General features: G+C 42.0%; 1 protein-coding gene across 5 annotated transcripts in view; it reads left to right on the top strand.

Moving 5' to 3' along the window:
- Nucleotides 1-908: 908 nt before the first annotated feature.
- Nucleotides 909-16,662, top strand: part of EEF1AKMT1 (EEF1A lysine methyltransferase 1) — a 29,258-nt gene continuing 13,504 nt past the window's right edge. The window contains exons 1-2 of one of the 5 annotated variants that reach the window (XM_027064510.2): nucleotides 909-1,063; nucleotides 14,099-14,261. In XM_027064510.2, the coding sequence (XP_026920311.1) occupies nucleotides 14,118-14,261 (144 nt within the window). In that variant the 5' untranslated portion in view covers nucleotides 909-1,063; nucleotides 14,099-14,117. Of the gene's footprint in view, nucleotides 1,103-1,614; nucleotides 3,257-14,098; nucleotides 14,262-16,662 lie in introns of those variants that run through there. The other 4 variants (XM_027064513.2, XM_027064509.2, XM_027064512.2 and 1 more) reach the window with 4 other exon arrangements.

Below are 16,662 nucleotides of genomic sequence, written 5' to 3'. Positions count from 1 at the left end.
CGGAAACTATATTTAAAATAGAAAGCATGGTACTCACAAAGTTGTAAACCTCTTTCACGAACTACCAAATGGCATCGTTTGGCAGCTCAGCAGTTCATTTATATCCTCACCTTGTCCCAGAAAGGATTTAAAGGTATTTGGGAGAATATATAAAACTTAGCAAGATAATAAAATTAATAAAATGAAGGCAAGGAAGGTAGGAACATAATATAGATTGCCTTGGGGAGTGAAAATAAATCTGACGACTTGGTAACAGCGAAGGTGAAGGGGAACATTTCCTACATTAAGTTCTTGTTATGTGGTAGGTACTGTGCTAGAGGTCTTAACATACGTTGAATGAAAGAGTAATGGCAAGTCAGCTGACCAAATAGTATCCATCGTTTTCGTGGAGAATGTTGTTGCCTCATAATTGCGTTGTTTGCCAAATTAGTAGCTGGTCTTATTTCATCATGAAGACCTCTACCTTGCATCATCTGTTTACCGATCAGATCGTGCACTCATTTACATCTCTTCCATTTTTTGCAGCTAACCCCCAAATGAAAAATGCATATAACTAGACTTAACCACATTAAGTTTGGATAGGCAAATCATAGGAGCAAAGTGCAGGGTTTGAGAGTCTTCCTGCATATAAAGCCTCAATTTAATGTCTTAATTCCTCTAAGACCGAGTAAACTATAAATAGACAAAGGCCTAAATTTAATGTTTGCGAAACATACCAGTTTCAAGTGCAAATAGCTACTTGGAATACGTTTAATTGGAAGGGAATCTAATTAAAACCTTATTATTTTTTTTTTTTTATTGCCACTATTCTTGGAGGTCATTTATAAGATAGAGACAAGAGGGGACAACTCCTATCAACAGCACGCCCTTGCACTCTGTTAACGGCAGGACTGGAACGCCTGGAGGAAACTGCGTTCCGGGGTCTTCCGGAAGCGCCCTCGGGCCGGAGGGTGTGCGCATGCGCGGACGCGGCGCGGGCCCGCACGGGCCGGCCTCGACCCCTGTCGCACCTGAGGGTGACTGCGCACGCGTGGCTACTGAGTGGACGAACCTGGGCGCGAAGGTCGGGTCGCTTCCGCGCTGGTCTGCGGCTTCGGAGTCGGTTGTGGTTTCTTTTTTCCGTTCGTCACCCTTTCGCCAGTGCAGTGAGGGCGGAGGGATTCAGTTAATGGTGTCTGGGGACGGAGGGCGAGCTGCAGATGAGCCGAGAGGGAGCGCGGTCCCTGCGCCGCGTGACCTGGCCTCGTGGGCTGGGGCCCGTGAGGAGCGGCCCAACCTGGGCTTAGGCGGCCCGGGTGCGGAGGAGAAAACTTAACCCCCAGGCCAGGACAGTAAGAGAACTCCGCTCCGGTCAGAAGTGGGATTGGGCCCACTACCCTGTGCTTGGAGCCCCCACACCTGTCTGCCGGGGCCTCAGGAGGCAGGGCCTCTCTGCCGGGCGCGGGGTGTAGAGTGGAGGGGCGAGACCTCAGCCCCCGAGGGGCTGGCGGGGACACGCGACACTTGGCAGTGCACGAGGGCAGTAGCGTCTTAGTGGTACAGTATGATCGAAGTAAAGGACCTGCCTGGGGCCGGGGACACTTCCGGGGTGGGGAGGGGATGATGTGTACGACCGGAAGGGTGTCTTGATCGGGGTTGAGGTCACGTGGAGGTATACGTCGCAGTTCATCGCACTGTACACTTAGGGACTGTATGTGTTTCGCCCTGGGTAAATTTAACCTTTTTTGAAGTTAATTTTTTAAATAACAGGATAAATAGAATTTTAGAAAAGGAGAGGAAAGGAAGCATTTTAGGCAGGGAAAACTACATATGCAAAGATAAAAAGAAAATGAAAGATTATGGCCCTTTTCTGACAGTAAATCGGATTCAGGGTAGAATCATAGGGCAATATGCAAAATATATGTAGGGAACATCTAGATTATTCTTACCTGTTCGCAGAGGGAGCCTCACAGACTACCTCAGATTTCCCCTCTCTCCCACCGCACCCCCCACTTAAGTGCCTGGGATGAATTCTAAGTTAATGCTCACCCCACTAGATCACACCTACTTGACTAAAATAACTTGCAGAAGGCAATACGATACTGTGTGAATTTATACAGTGGGGGAGGGAGTGGCTTGCTTTAAGTAAAACTGATATATAGCAATTGTAGAATTGTATACATTTGAAATGTAATTGGATTTGCATATTGCTCTTTAGGATTACACTAGTTATATTGAGTTAAGTACTGTTTAAAGCAGTAGAAAGCCACCACAGTACACTAGGAGCCTGCTAATCCCTACTGATGCTGCACGTTAATGTGTCCGGCCCTTTGCTCGCTGTTCCCTCTGTAATCCTCACTCTTCATCTTTTCTTCTCCCTCAAGGCCAGGTTAAAATGCCACCTGCTGTTTCACTTCTGTTTTCTGCCGGTACGTGCTCTCTGTTCTGATCCCATGGCACTAAATAGTGCTTTTCTAATAGAAGGCTCACCACATTATCACAATCATTTGTGTGTTTCTCAGCCGTGGCACTGGAGGCGTTTGGGGCCAGACAGTTGCTTGTTGCGGAGGACCGTCTCCTAAATGGTATTTGCCAGCGTTCCTGGACTCTACCCGCTAGATGCCCGTAGCATCCTTCCCAGTTCTGACGAGAAACGTCTCCAGACATGGCCGAATGTTCCCTTTCTGGGGCAGGTGGTTGCAAAATCTCCTGTGAGAACCACGGTTCTCACGTTTGAGCCATGTGCAGCTCAGCATCCGTTCAATAATAAGATGACACAGCACTCCCCAACGCTTTTGGACATGAACATCTCTTTACATCAATTTCATAAACCCACTTAGAAAATTTGTAAACAACACTAAAGATAGGATGAAGTAGTGACTTGAGTAAAAAAATTAGTGTATTGAAACTGAAGTTCTTTTCGTCTGTAGCAATGTTTGTTACATAAGCAAATTTCAATTTTTCCCATTTAACAAGTGATACAATCTTGAACTCACTTTAATAATGTAGAAAACAGTCTGATTGCTAAAGTTGGCAGCCCCTTCATTCTCCACATGTTCCTCCATTGATCTTATCATCATCCAACTCATACTTTATATTTCTATTGCATATAGTCTGTGCCTCACTAGAATGTAATCTCCAAGAGGACTGGGATTTTGATTTCCATCACCAAGAACAGTGCTTCGTACAAGGCAGTTCCTCAATAAATGATTACCAAACGAACGGATTTGATCAGCTTTAGGATAAAATTTTATTTTGAGACAAAATTCATGCTAAGGTATGGATTGAAGTGTAATTGCCTTTTACCGCCATGAAAGTAGACAGTTCTCTTAAACTCCTTTTTGGAGTTTGTTACTTTGCACATAATGTCGCTGTTTTCTTTTTATGGTTTTCATGTTTTCTTTTTTTTTTTTTTAATTTTTTTTTTTTTTTTTTTTAACGTTTATTTATTTTTGAGACAGAGCATGAACGGGGTAGGGTCAGAGAGAGAGGGAGACACAGAATCTGAAACAGGCTCCAGGCTCTGAGCGGTCAGCACAGAGCCCGATGCGGGGCTCGAACTCACGGACCGCGAGATCATGACCTGAGCCAAAGTCGGCTGCTTGACCGACTGAGCCACCCAGGCGCCCCTCATGTTTTATTTCCAAATGATTAGCTAACAGATTTCAAGCTGCAGTTTGAAAGTCCTCTCCACATATGCAGCTGTGGAAAGTGCTTAGTACTAATAAATAAAAATTCAAATATTCCTGTCTGTGACAAGCATATACATATGTACATGTGCCTATATGGACGTACACACACACAATATCTGTACATACAGACATTAACACGTACATACTTTTCTTTTTCATTTACCTCTTCTAGTCAGTATCATGGTACAGCTTTGATCAGAAACTGGTTGTACACTTCAACTCTGCCAGGAGACGTTGGATTTTAATAGTTGCCCAATTCTTTTCCTGAATGAAAGGAACTCTTAATCCTGAAATACCAAACCAAAATGAGACCTTTTAGTAGGTTGCAGATCAGTTTGCTGTTTTCTTAGTCTTTCTCAGTTAGGCATGCACACACACACACCAATCTTTGGAATTTCCACCTGGAAATTCTCCAGCCTGAGAGCTCCTGGTATGCTTTCCTAAAAATTTATTCTTTGTGCTTTTCGCAGTAAACTAAAATTACTAATTTAAAGCCTTCATACCATTCCTCAGTGGGACTTTTGCAGACACCTCAATGTTGATTTAAGTTATTTTTATTCTAAATTAAAACCTCAGAGGTAAATAATTCATCCTGCTTTTGATTCTTCCACAACTACAGAATTTAACACATTCTCAAATTCAGTAGAAACAAAACTATAAAACAACAAAATTCAAATTAACAGTACATTGCAGACATTGGTTTATTGCTGAATTAGTAGGCCATTCTTTTGAAGTTACGCCTAATTTACTTCAAACTGTGTAACACATCAGTTCTCTTACCAACCACTTGATGCAGATGCTGTTTCTTCTACCTTGAGTGCTCTTTCTCCTTTCTTTGCCGAAGGGAGAACTTATTCTTTAGATCCTAGCTTAAATATGACTTCTTCAGGGAAACCAGACAACAGAGCCATGGCAACAATCTAATTACCTTGCTTAACAGTCAGTTGATACCCACTCTAATGACATTTTCCCCCAATATTTTTATTGTGGTAATATACACGTAACATCAAATTTACCATCTTAACCATTTTTAAGTGTACAGTTCAGTAGTGTTAATACGTTCACACTGTTGCACAACCATTGCCACCGTCCATCTCCGGAACACTTTTCATCTTGTAAAACTAAAACTATATACACATTAAACAACTTCCTATTCTTCCCACCCCTTAGCCCCTGGCAACTGCCATTCTACTTTCTGTCTTTGTGAATGTGATGACCCTGGGTACCTCATATCAGTGGAATCATAGAGTATTTGTCTTTTTGTTACTGACTTTTTTCACTTAGCATAATGTCCTCAACGTTCATCCATGGTGTAGCCATGTATCAGAATTTTCTTCCTTTTGGAGTCTGAATGATATTCCTTTGTATATCCATTCGTCTGTTGATAGACATTTGGGTATCAATCAGTCTCTTAAATCTGGAGAACAAAAAGTAGAGTTATAAATTGAAGTTACAGTAATACTAGCATTTATAATTGCCCACATTTACCTTTCCTGAGATCCTGAGATCTTTTTTTTCTACATATGACTCTACACTGTCTAGTGTCCTTTCATTTTTTTTTTAAGTCTATTATTTTGAGAAAGGGAGAGTGCAAGTGGGGGAGAGGCAGAGAGAGAGGGAGAGAGAGAGAATCCCAAACAGGCTCCACACTGACAGTGCAGAGCCTAGTACTTGGCTCAAACTTATGAACTGTGAGATCATGACCTGAGCCAAAATCAAGGGTCAGATGCTTAACTGAATCACCCAGGCATGCCTAGTGTGCTTTTATTCTGACCTGCTGGACTCACTTTACCAATTTTTGCAAGGCAGGTCTAGTGGTAACAAACTTCCAGCTTTTCTTTATCTGTGAATGTCTTAATTTCTTCCTCACTTTTGAAGGACGTTTTCATCAGATGTAGGGTTGCTGGTTGATTTTTTTTTTTCTGTTCAGCATTTTGAGTGTATCAGTCTACTGCTATCTAGCCTCCAAAATTTGATGAAAAATCTGATGATCTTATTGGTGAGCCCTTTTATGTGACAATATGTGACAAGTCACCTCTCTTGGTGCTTTCAAGGTTCTGTCTTTGGCTTTTAATAGTGATTATAATGTGTGTTGGTGTGGGTGTTTTCAGTTTATCATACTAAAGTTCATTATACTTCTTACGTGTTTATAGTTCTTTCACCTAATTTGGCAAGTTTTCAGCCATTATTTCTTTAAAGAATTGCTCTGTCCCTTTCTCTTCTCTTTCTGAGACTCCCACAATGTGTATTTTGGTCCACTTGATACAATGGCCTTAGGTTCTGTTCATTCTGTCTTTTCAGCAAACTCAGTAATTCCAATTATCTTCAAGTTTGCTGATTTTCTGCCCACTGTAATCTGCTTTTGAATTCCTCTAGTGAATTTTTCATTTCAGTAATTGTAATTCCCAGCTCTGGAATTCCCTTTTGATACCTTTTTATGTTTTCTATCTCTGTTGATATTTCCATTTTGTTCATACATCATTTTCTTAGTTTTCCCCATATCTTCATTTAATTCTTTTAGCATCTTTCAGACAGTAGGTCTACCATCTGATCTTTCTCAGGGGTGGTTTCTGTTGGTTTCCTGTGATTGGGCCATATTTTCCATTTTCTTTGTATGCCTTGTAATTTTTTGGTTGAAAACTGGATATTTGAATCTAATAATGTGGGAACTCTGGAAATCAGATTCTCCCCCTTCCCAAGGATTTGCTGTTTTTGTTGTTTTGTTTATTATTTTTGTTTTTTGATTGTTGTAGAGCTGTCTGTGCTGAGTGTCAGCCTGAGGTGTAAACTTATCTCAGTTCTTTTCTGAGCCTCCACCTCTTCCTGGGCATGTACAGTGACCTAAATTCCCCTGTATATGCAGTTGCTTTGTGTAATGATCTAGTCCTTAAATGTCTGGCTCCCAAAAGGAGAAAAAGAGAAAAATAAAGCAAGGAAAGAAGTGTTGGCCCTTTAAATCCCCTGAAAGTTGCTTCAGCTGGAGGTGGAAGTAATGACAACAGTGGGAGCCTTGTGGTAATGGCTGTCTGACTCTGTGTCCCCGCCTCCATGATCAGAAGCAGCAGTTAGTGATCAGAACACAGATCCCCAGTATTTGCAGGACAGAGCCCTTACTGCATACCTTGGCTCCCACAAGTTGCGTACCAACTGCTCCGGGAACTTTTGAAATTGTGTGTTCTTCGGTTTTGTATTTGTTTATTTGGTGTCAGTTAATTACAGGGCCAAACTAGTGGCCAAAGTTGCTTACCCCTTTGCTGCAAACCAGCTCTCATGGGCACATCAAAGTCATATCACGAAGCTCCCAACGGCAAACTGTAGAATGTGTGTTTTTACTTTGCGCCCAATAGGGGACATCCCCACCCAGTTCCTTCCCAGTCATCTTAGCAGTAAAGACAGAGTTCCAGGTCTCTGTCTGCTTCCTTGTCCCCACATATGACAGGTTTCGTGTGGCCCTTCATGGGGCACTGTGCCTCTCATTTCTAGGGGAACTGTGAATAATATTAAACACTTGATAGCATATCCTCTCTCAGCTCTGTATATTAAGACCGAACACAAAGTAGAATCATGTGCACAGCTACCTGACACAGGAATAAGCAGTGGGGGATGGGTAGCCACTGCTGAGCTATGTGCCAAGATTAACTCAAATTAACTGGAAGTTGTCTTTTGGACGAAACTGCAAGCCTTTGAAGAGATTTTAGAGTTCTAAAATAGCTACATCAGGGCACCTGGGTCTCTCAGTAAGTTGAGCATCCAACTCTTGATTTCAGCTCGGGTCATGATCTCACAGTCATGAGATTGAGCCCCATGTCAGGCTCTGCACTGAGCTTGGAGCCTGCTTGGGATTCTCCCTCTCCCTCTCCCTCTCCCTCTCCCTCTCCCTCTCCCTCTCCCTCTCCCTCTCCCTCTCCCTCTCCCTCTCCCTCTCCCTCTCCCTCTGCCTGCCCCTTCCTGCTCACGCTTTCTCTGTGTGTCAAAATAAATGAACATTTAAAAAATAGTCTTTCAGACGTTGAAACACATCAGACAGATTGGGCCAGTACAGTTGTCTAGGTGTGGAGACAGTCCCCCAGAATCCCCTAGTAGCACGCTCTTCTTCACCATTCCTCCCCGCGGATACCACTCAGACAGTGCCAACCCCCAGAACAGCCTCACCTCTTTGTGACTTTATTCTGAGGCTGTAAAATGATGGAAGTGCTGCACGGATGGCTCACTGCATTGCCACCTGCAGTTGGTACGGTGATCCCATTTCATCGAGTCCGAGATGCCATGGACTATAAGAATACCACCACTTTAAGAAAACATGCCCACAATAAACTTCTACACCGTTATTTTAAAGTTACGTCCTGCTTTTAGAGTTGTTAGAATGAGAAAAAAAAAAAAAATAGGTCAAGGATACTTGGACCTCTGTTAGTTTTATAACTTCCTGTGAATCTATAAATATTTCAAAATATAAAGTTTAGAAATTAGAATTGGGTCAGAAAGTAGGAATAGTCTTTTTTCAATTAATTTTTTTTAACGTTTATTTACTTTTGAGCGAAAGCGCATGCGTGCATGCACAAGTGGGGGAGGGTCAGAGAGAGAGAGGGAGACACAGAATCCGAAGCAGGCCCCAGGCTCTGAGCTGCCAGCACAGAGCCCAACGCGGGGCTCGAACTCACGAATGGTGAGATCATGACCTGAGCCAAAGTCAGACGCTTAACCGACTGAGCCACCAGGTGCCCCCCTCCCCAAGTAGGAATATTCTTATATCCAGACTATCTGATTCTTTTCAAAAGGAGGTTATACCAATTTAAATTATTACCTGAATTAGAGTACCAATATCCTTACATTCTCCTCAGCATTGCCATTCTTTTTTACTTGTTTTACTTGTTTTATCGGTCTACTCTGATTTTGGCCATTTGTTTCTCACACTGGGGATATAGAAGCTAATCAAAATATTGATAAGTGGTTTAGTGCCATGATTTGTTTGATGTATATATAAACAAAGCTTTAGTCAGAAAACAAAGGTAAAACTGTACATAGATGTTCATACTACTTTATTTATAGTAACCAAAAAATGGAAGCAATCTTAATATCCTTTAATGAATGAATGTTTAAATAAATTTTAGAGGGGCGCCTGGGTGGCACGGTCAGTTAAGCGTCCGACTTCAGCTCAGGTCACAATCTCACCATCCGTGAGTTTGAGCCCCGTGTCAGGCTCTGTGCCAACAGCTCAGAGCCTGGAGCCTGCTTCAGATTCTGTGTCTCCCTCTCTCTCTCTGCCCCTCCCCCAGCTCATGCTCTGTCTGTCTGCCTCTCTCTCAAAATAAATAAATTTTAGAAGCAGCACATCAGTTTCTATTTTAAGTAAACACACACACACACACTCTGTTTAGGATATATTGAATCTGTTGATCAATTTGGGAACAATTGATACCTTAATAATACTGGTTCATCTAGTTCATGAGCATGGTATACCTTTCCTTTTATTTAGGTCTTTTCTAATTTCTTTCAGCAATGCTTTGGAATTTTCAATATTGAGATCTTAAAGTCTTTTTTTTTTTTAATGTTTATTTATTTTTGAGAGAGAGAGACAGAGCGAGTGGGGGAGGGGCAGAGAGAGAGAGAGGAGGACACAGAATCCGAAGCAGGCTCCAGGCTCCAAGCTGTCAGCACAGAGACCGATGCGGGGCTCGAACTCTGAACTTCGAGATCATGATCTGAGTCAAAGTCCTGCACTTAACTGACTGAGCCACCCAGGTGCCCCTACCCCCACCCCTTTTTTTAATGTTCATTTTTGCAAGAGAGAGGGAGCGAAATTAAGAGGCAGACACATAACCAACCGAGCCACCCAGGTGCTTCAAGATCTTACAGCCTTTATGTTAAATATATTCAAAGCATTTTTATGCTATTTAATGGAAAATTGCTTTTAAGTTTAATTTCTATTTATTTGCTGCTAGAATACAGAAATGTAATTTATTTTTCTGTATTGACCTTGTACTCTGAAATTTCAATAAACTCTTTCTAGTAGTTTTTGTTGGTGAAGTTGGTTATGCTTCCTTAAAATTTTCTAAAAATAAACTTTATAGAGGCGCCTGGGTGGCTCAGTTGGTTAAGTGTCTGACTTTGGCTCAGGTCATGATCTCATGGTTCATGAGTTCAAGCCCTGTGCTGACTGACAGCTCAGAGCCTGGAGCCTGCTTTGGATTCTGTGTCTCCTTCTCCCTCTCTCTCTCTACCCCTCCTAACCCCCCTCTCTCTCTTAAAAATAAACATTAAAACAAATTTTTTTCATAAACTTTATTTTAGAATAGTTTTAGATTCACAGAAAAATTATGAAGATAGCGTGTTGTTCCTATATACCTATACTCCGTTTCCCCTATTATTAACATCTTCTGTTAGTATGGTACATTAGTCACAATTAATGAACAATATTGCTACACTATTGTTAACCAAAGTCCATACTTTATTCAGACATCCTTGGTTTTTATGCAATACTCCTTTTCTGTTCTAGGACCTCATACTGTCTTACTGATAGTCATCGTATTTCCTTAGGCTCCTCTTAGCAGTGACAGTTTCTCATTTTCGTCTTGTTTTTGATGACCGAACAGTTTTGGCAAATACTGGTCAGATATTTTGTAGAATGTCTCTTAATTGTGGTGTGTCTGAGTTTTGGTCATGCTTACACTGGGATTATGTTTTTTGAGGGGAAGACCATGGAAATGAAGCGCTGTTTTCATCACTACATATCAAAGGTACATGCCATTGACGTGAATTATCCCCACTGATGTTGACCTGGTCACATGGATGAGACCATTATTTCCTTAGGATTTTCTCTGTGAATAATCATATCTCCAAATAGGGACATTTCTTCCTTTGCAGTCTTTATGCTTGCTTTTTTTTTTGTCTTTCTGTTTGTTTTGTTTTTTGTTTGTTTGTTTTTGCCTTCTTGCATTAACTGGAAAGGCCAGGATAATGTTAAATGCATGTGGTGACAGTGAACATCCTTCCCTTGTTCCTGAGCGTAGAAAGCATTCAGTGTTTCACCACTAAGAAAGTATGAGGCGTATGTTTTTTTTCAGTGCCCATTTTCAGATTGAGGTTCCCTATTATAGCTAGTTTGCTCAGAGTTTTTAACATGAATGGATGTTGAATTTTGTCAGATTCTTTTGTAGTATCCATGCAAATGATCATGTGGCTTTTCTCTTTTATACTGTTAAACCAGGAGTCAGCAAACTTTCTGTAAAGGACCAGATAATAAATATTTTAGGCTTATCATTAAAAACAACTGTAGGCAAGGGGCACCTACCTGGGTGGCTCAGTAGGTTAAGCATCTGACCTCGGCTCTGGTTGTGATCTCGTGGTTTGTGAGTTCAAACTTTAAAAGGACAACAACTGTAAGCAATATGTAAACAGAAGGGTGTGGCTGTTTTCCAATACATTTGTTGGCAAAAACAAGGCACAGGCTTGATTTGGCCTGCAGGCCATAGTTTCCTGTAGCTAAGATTGTTTGACCAACCTTGAGTCAGGCTTCTGAACCTTCTAGGCCCATCTGTGTACTTTGTAAAATCTAGTTTTAGCAAGAACCTTGCTAAATCAGTTTACCCAGAAACCCACCACCACCACTTACCACCAATGCCCCCAACCCCCTTTGATATCTGATCACCCTCAAAATCTGATGGGGAGTTGAGCCCAGTTATATACTGACACGTGTTCATGTTAGATTTAATCTGGCTTCATTAAACAAGTTGGGAAGGATCCCTTTCTCCTCTGTCTTCTGGGTGATAAAATTATCAACATTTCTTTATATGTTTGATAGAACTCATCAGTGACTCTTCTCAGCCTGGAGCCTTCTACGTAGGAAGGTTTTAGTAACAAAATTAGCCTATCTTTGAATGTAAGCCTATATGTTCCTTAAACGAATAGTTTAATTTTACTTGTTTTTGAACTTTATAAATCTATCATAGTGTATATACCTTGTGTTTTGCTCCTTCTCTTCCTAGAGGGGAAACTGCTTGTTCATAGAACGCTTATTTATATTTCTAGCTTAATTTGTGTGACCAGATATTTTATTAGTTAACTTTTACAGGTAAGTCTTTGATGAAGAAAGGAAAGGGAATCAACAGACTATTAGCACGTGAAAATACACTGTCAGTAGTTGGTATATACAGGGTTTTTTTGGTCTTGGTTTTGGTTTTTTGGTTGTTTTTAGGAATGGCTGTCTCTTTGATTTTGAAAAGGAGAAAAAAAGCATCAAGCAGTTATTTCTCATTTGAAATGGCTGCTCAGCATCTTTTAAACTCTCTTCTTCCTAAGCATCGGGATTCGCCAGGTTCAAATGGTGTTTTACCAGCTGCCCTTGGTAGGTGGCGCAGGCGGAAGGCCAAGACTGTCCATCAGCTACACCCCCAGAGGTCTTGGAGGAGGAAGGGAGCAACGTGACGAATTTTCTTGAGGAGTCTCTGCTGAAAAGTGTAGACTTTGATGTAAAATGTGACACAAAGCAAATGGAGTGTTGTTGTTACTCTCTTAGATAACTTTTGACTTAAAAATGTGTTTGGCAGCCCCTGGGTGGCTCCGTCAGTTAAGCATCAGACTCTTGATCGTAGGTCATGATCTCACAGTTAATGAGTTTGAGCCCCACGTTGGGTTCTGTGCTAACAGCACAGAGCCTGCTTGGCATTCTCTCTGTCTCCCTCTCTTTCTGCCTTTCCCCTGCTCGCTCTCTCTCTCTCTCTCTCTCTCTCTCTCAATAAATAAACTAAAAAAACTGTATTGACCTGTGTAGTAAGCAATATGACCTCAGTCAAAGGGAAGTTTGGCCTTTGTCATGGCTCTTGGGATGTAACCTTTAAACACTTAAACTTTCCCAAGTGATAGGAAGGTCTTTGTTATTCATGGAGGTCCCTCAGGTCACATCCAGCCATCCTGGTTGGGGGGCTGGAGGCTGACTTCAGCCGGGTGGGCAATAGTTCGGGTGGGCAATAGTTCGGTCACTCAGGCCAGCATGACAAAGCCTTAATCAAAGCCTGCAGAGCTTCCTTAGCTGGCAGGACTCTGTGCGTATTGTCCCACATCCCTGCTGGGAGGGTGATGCTTCCTGAGGGCCACGGGAGCTTCCTGTTTGGAACTCTCCTGGACCCTGCCCTACGCACCTCTTCCTTTGGCTGGCTCTAATTTGTATCCTTCCCTGTAATAAATGCAGCTGTGAGTATAATTGCTTTCAGTGAGTGCTGAGTCTTTTTTGCAAATTAGTGGATGTGAGGGTGGTTTGGGGAACCCTCTGAACTTGGAGAGGTCAGGAGTCCTTGGGCAGAATTTGCTGTCCAGACCAAGCTTGTGGCTTAACCTAGCAGTCTGGCTAACTCCAGTGGTACCACAAGAAGTGACTGGCCTGGCCATCCGTTCCTGCAAGACATCTTCCTTTTCTCCCTCCCTGTGTTTTACTTCTTCCCTTTCTCTTTGTCATTCCTTTAAATTTCGATACTAATTTCAGTTACCCTGTCAATAACACCCCTGAGCCTTAGATCACCTGAACAGTGACACTCGTGGGTGGAAAGATCTCTGATTCAGAGAGTCCACAGTGAGTGTCTGCACATGGCCATTGCAGTGCCTGAAAAAAACCAAATATGTCTTTAGATATTTATGGTAAAAAAAATCATTCTGCAAGGAGTCTTAAAAATGGGAGAATCTCATTTGTAAAAATGATACATGTAAAGGAGAAGCCTGTATTTGTTAAGCTGTGGTTTAGTAGGAGACCTCTGTGGATGTTTGATCTCAGAAATTTAAAATATGAGTTTCCCTTATAAAACCCACTCCCAGGGGCACTTGGATGGCTCAGTTGGTTGGGCATCTGAGTCTTGATTTCAGGTCAGGTCATGATCTCACAGTTCTTAGATGTGGGTCTGAGCCCCACGTCAGGCTCCACGCTGAATGTGGGAGCCTGCTTGGGATTTCTCTCTCCGTCTCTCTCTGGCCCTCCTCTGCTTGCTCTCTCTCTAAAATTAAAAAAAAAAAAAAAAAATTTTTTTTAATTAATGAAAAACAAACAAAAACCTCACTTCCAGTTTGGATCCTTGCTGTGAGATAAAAAATTTCTAAATTGCTATTTTTGTAAGTTTATTTATTTATTTTGAGAGAGAGAGAGAGAGAATGTCCTGTGCAAATGGGGGAGAGGCAGACAGAGGGAGAGACGGAGAACCCCAAGCAAGCTCCGCACTGTCAGCTCACAGAGGCTCACAGAGCCTGACGATGCAGGGCTCCGGGCCCACAAACCGTCAGCCTGACGATGCAGGGCTCCGGGCCCACAAACCGTAAGATCATGACCTCAGCCAAAATCAAGAGTCAGAGGCTTCAATGACTGAACCACCCAGGTGTCCCTCTAAATCGCTATTTGATGGGAAAGGAAAAAAAATACCCGCACAACATCTTTGTTCATTTACTTGCAGGTTACAGACGATTCGTGAAATGAGTGACTCTGAGGATGATGATGTCCCCCGGCTATCTTCCCACGCCTTAGCAGCCCTCCAGGAATTTTATTCTGAGCAGAAGCAACAAAGCAACCCAGGCGGGGATGATAAATATAATATTGGAATAATAGAAGAGAACTGGGTAAGTGCATTCCACATGTCTCAGGAAATGTGGGTGAGCTGCTTGCCGATTCTGCACCTGTCCATCCGGTCTGGTGTTTGCGTCCCGCCTCACACCCACGTCTGCCTCACCTGCCCCTCAGGAGCTGATGTCCTGTGTGCGCTGCTAAGACAGAAAGCAGTCCCCAAACATTGAAGACTGTTTAAATTTTTTTTTTTTTTTTAATGTTTATTTTTGACAGAGAGAGAGACAGAGCATGAACGGGGGAGGGGCAGAGAGAGAGAGGGAGACACAGACTCCGAAGCAGGCTCCAGGCTCTGAGCTGTCAGCACAGAGCCCGACGCGGGGCTCGAACTCCCGGACCGTGAGATCATGACCTGAGCCGAAGTCGGACGCTCAACTGACTGAGCCACCCAGGCGCCCCCCATTTAAGACTGTTTAAATGCGGATTTTCCTGGTTCTGATGGTCAGGCTGGTTGGTGGTCAGACAAGGGGACTTTTCAGACAGGGGGACAACATGTCACTTGTGACCAACACAAACTTGTGCTTCCTTCTGTGCACAGACACTTGCGGTTGGTTTTTCTGGTGCCCATTATCCTTGTGGAGGGGGTAAAATATAATACTGCGGTAAATGGGGTAACTAATTTAAACGTGCAATGAAACTCATTTAAATGTGCAATGAAAAAAGATGAAAGGGAGTTCTGAAAAAGATATTAATAGGTTCTGGTGCATAGTATGTATTTAAATTATATTTTTATGGTATAAATAAAAATGGGAATTAAAAATGGGAATTAATTAAATGAGTGGAGGGAAACTAACCTAAGCTAGAACCTAGAAGTGTAAGCTTTTGAAGGAGACCGTTTGAAGGAGATACACGAAGCTTGGGCTTTTTGTCTGTGCCTGCCCCTCAGTAGTGGGTTTGTCTCTGTCCATCACTTCCCACCTAGAAGGAATCTCTCACACTCTTTTTTTTTTTTTTTTTTTTTAACATCCTTTTACATTTTGTGTCGAGTTTGGATCTCTTAAGTTGTATTAAATTCTCCTATTTACCATCTGTTTGAAACTGACTCGATAAAAATGTTTCTTTACATTTACACTAAATTTTCCACCTACACAAAAGCCTCTTTCTAACAATTCCCCTTCTTTACATGCTTTTGCCTTGTAGCTTGATGCTTTTGTAGGTGGTGAGTATCAGAAACCTGAAGGACCGCATTATTCTTTCTCCCTCTCCCTCTGCTTAATGTTTTAAGTATTATGTGCTTTTTTTTTTCTGATTCTAAAAGTAATCCATGGTTGTTGTAGAAAAATGTAAAAACATGAACACAAAAATAAGTTATTCCTAATCCCACTACTTAGAATTAAGTATTTTTATAATTTTGATACTTTGTTTTGTTTTGTGTATAAAATTGAGGAAATCTCATAGGAAGCAAAAAGAGAAAGAGAATGATGCAAGTGCTGAAAAGAAAACATTTTGTACAACTAGAGGATGAATCCAGGAGGCTCAGTATTTAACTAATTGGATGGAATTCTAGAAAACTAGAACAGAAAATAAAGGGGAGAGGAAATCTTCAAAGGGGAACATTAGAAAACTTCCCAGACCTGAAGATTCTCACGAAGACGCATGGTTACAGGACTCTGAAAATTCTGTATGCAGGTGACAAGATCTTAGAACCTTCCAGAGGAAAAGCAGGTCACCTACAAAGTCTCAGGATGAGTCACACCACACTTCTCAGTAGCTTTGTTAGAAACTAGAAAAAAGTGGGGCAGTGTCTTCGGTATTGGGAGTAGAATTTTGTTCAGCCCAGATTTCAGCTTACTCAAACGTGAAGGATAAAATAAAAACATTTTAGATACAGCAAATCTCATGGTATTGGCCTCCGGGACACTGCTTCTCTGAAGCTGCCAGAGTATGTTGGAAGATTTAGAGGTCGGCTCAGAGAAGCAAGCAAATGATACATTTATTAAGTCTAGGAAGAATAAAAGGTTCCATCCTAGAAGGATATGTGTCATTTGGCCCCACAATGAACACTGGCAATGATTTTAACCAGAAACAGGTTACAACCATATGGGGAGCATGAGGGACAGAGAAGGGTGTGCATGACAGAGCAATATCCTCATCTGTCATAATATAATACATTGTATAAAGTGGAAAAATCAAGAGATAGCATTTAGGGGTGCCTCGCTGGCTCAGTTGGGAAAGTGTGCAACTCTCAGTCTTGGGGTCGTGAGTTCATGCCCCACATTGGGCGTAGAGATCACTCAAACAATAAACTTTTAAAAAGAGCATTTAAAGCATAATATTTGGAAATATGGAGACAGATGATCAAAGGAAGAGTTGAAAGGTGCTTCTGAGGAGTGGAACTCACTGGTGGGGAGACGTGGGGCAGGGACTGTTGTTTTTCTTTGTAAGCCTAGTAGTGCA

This window comes from Acinonyx jubatus, chromosome A1 (assembly GCF_027475565.1).
Source record: "Acinonyx jubatus isolate Ajub_Pintada_27869175 chromosome A1, VMU_Ajub_asm_v1.0, whole genome shotgun sequence".
NCBI classification, from domain to species: domain Eukaryota; kingdom Metazoa; phylum Chordata; class Mammalia; order Carnivora; family Felidae; genus Acinonyx; species Acinonyx jubatus.
The sequence above is the reverse complement of the archived record's forward strand: the minus strand, read 5'-3'. Positions and strand labels throughout refer to the sequence as shown.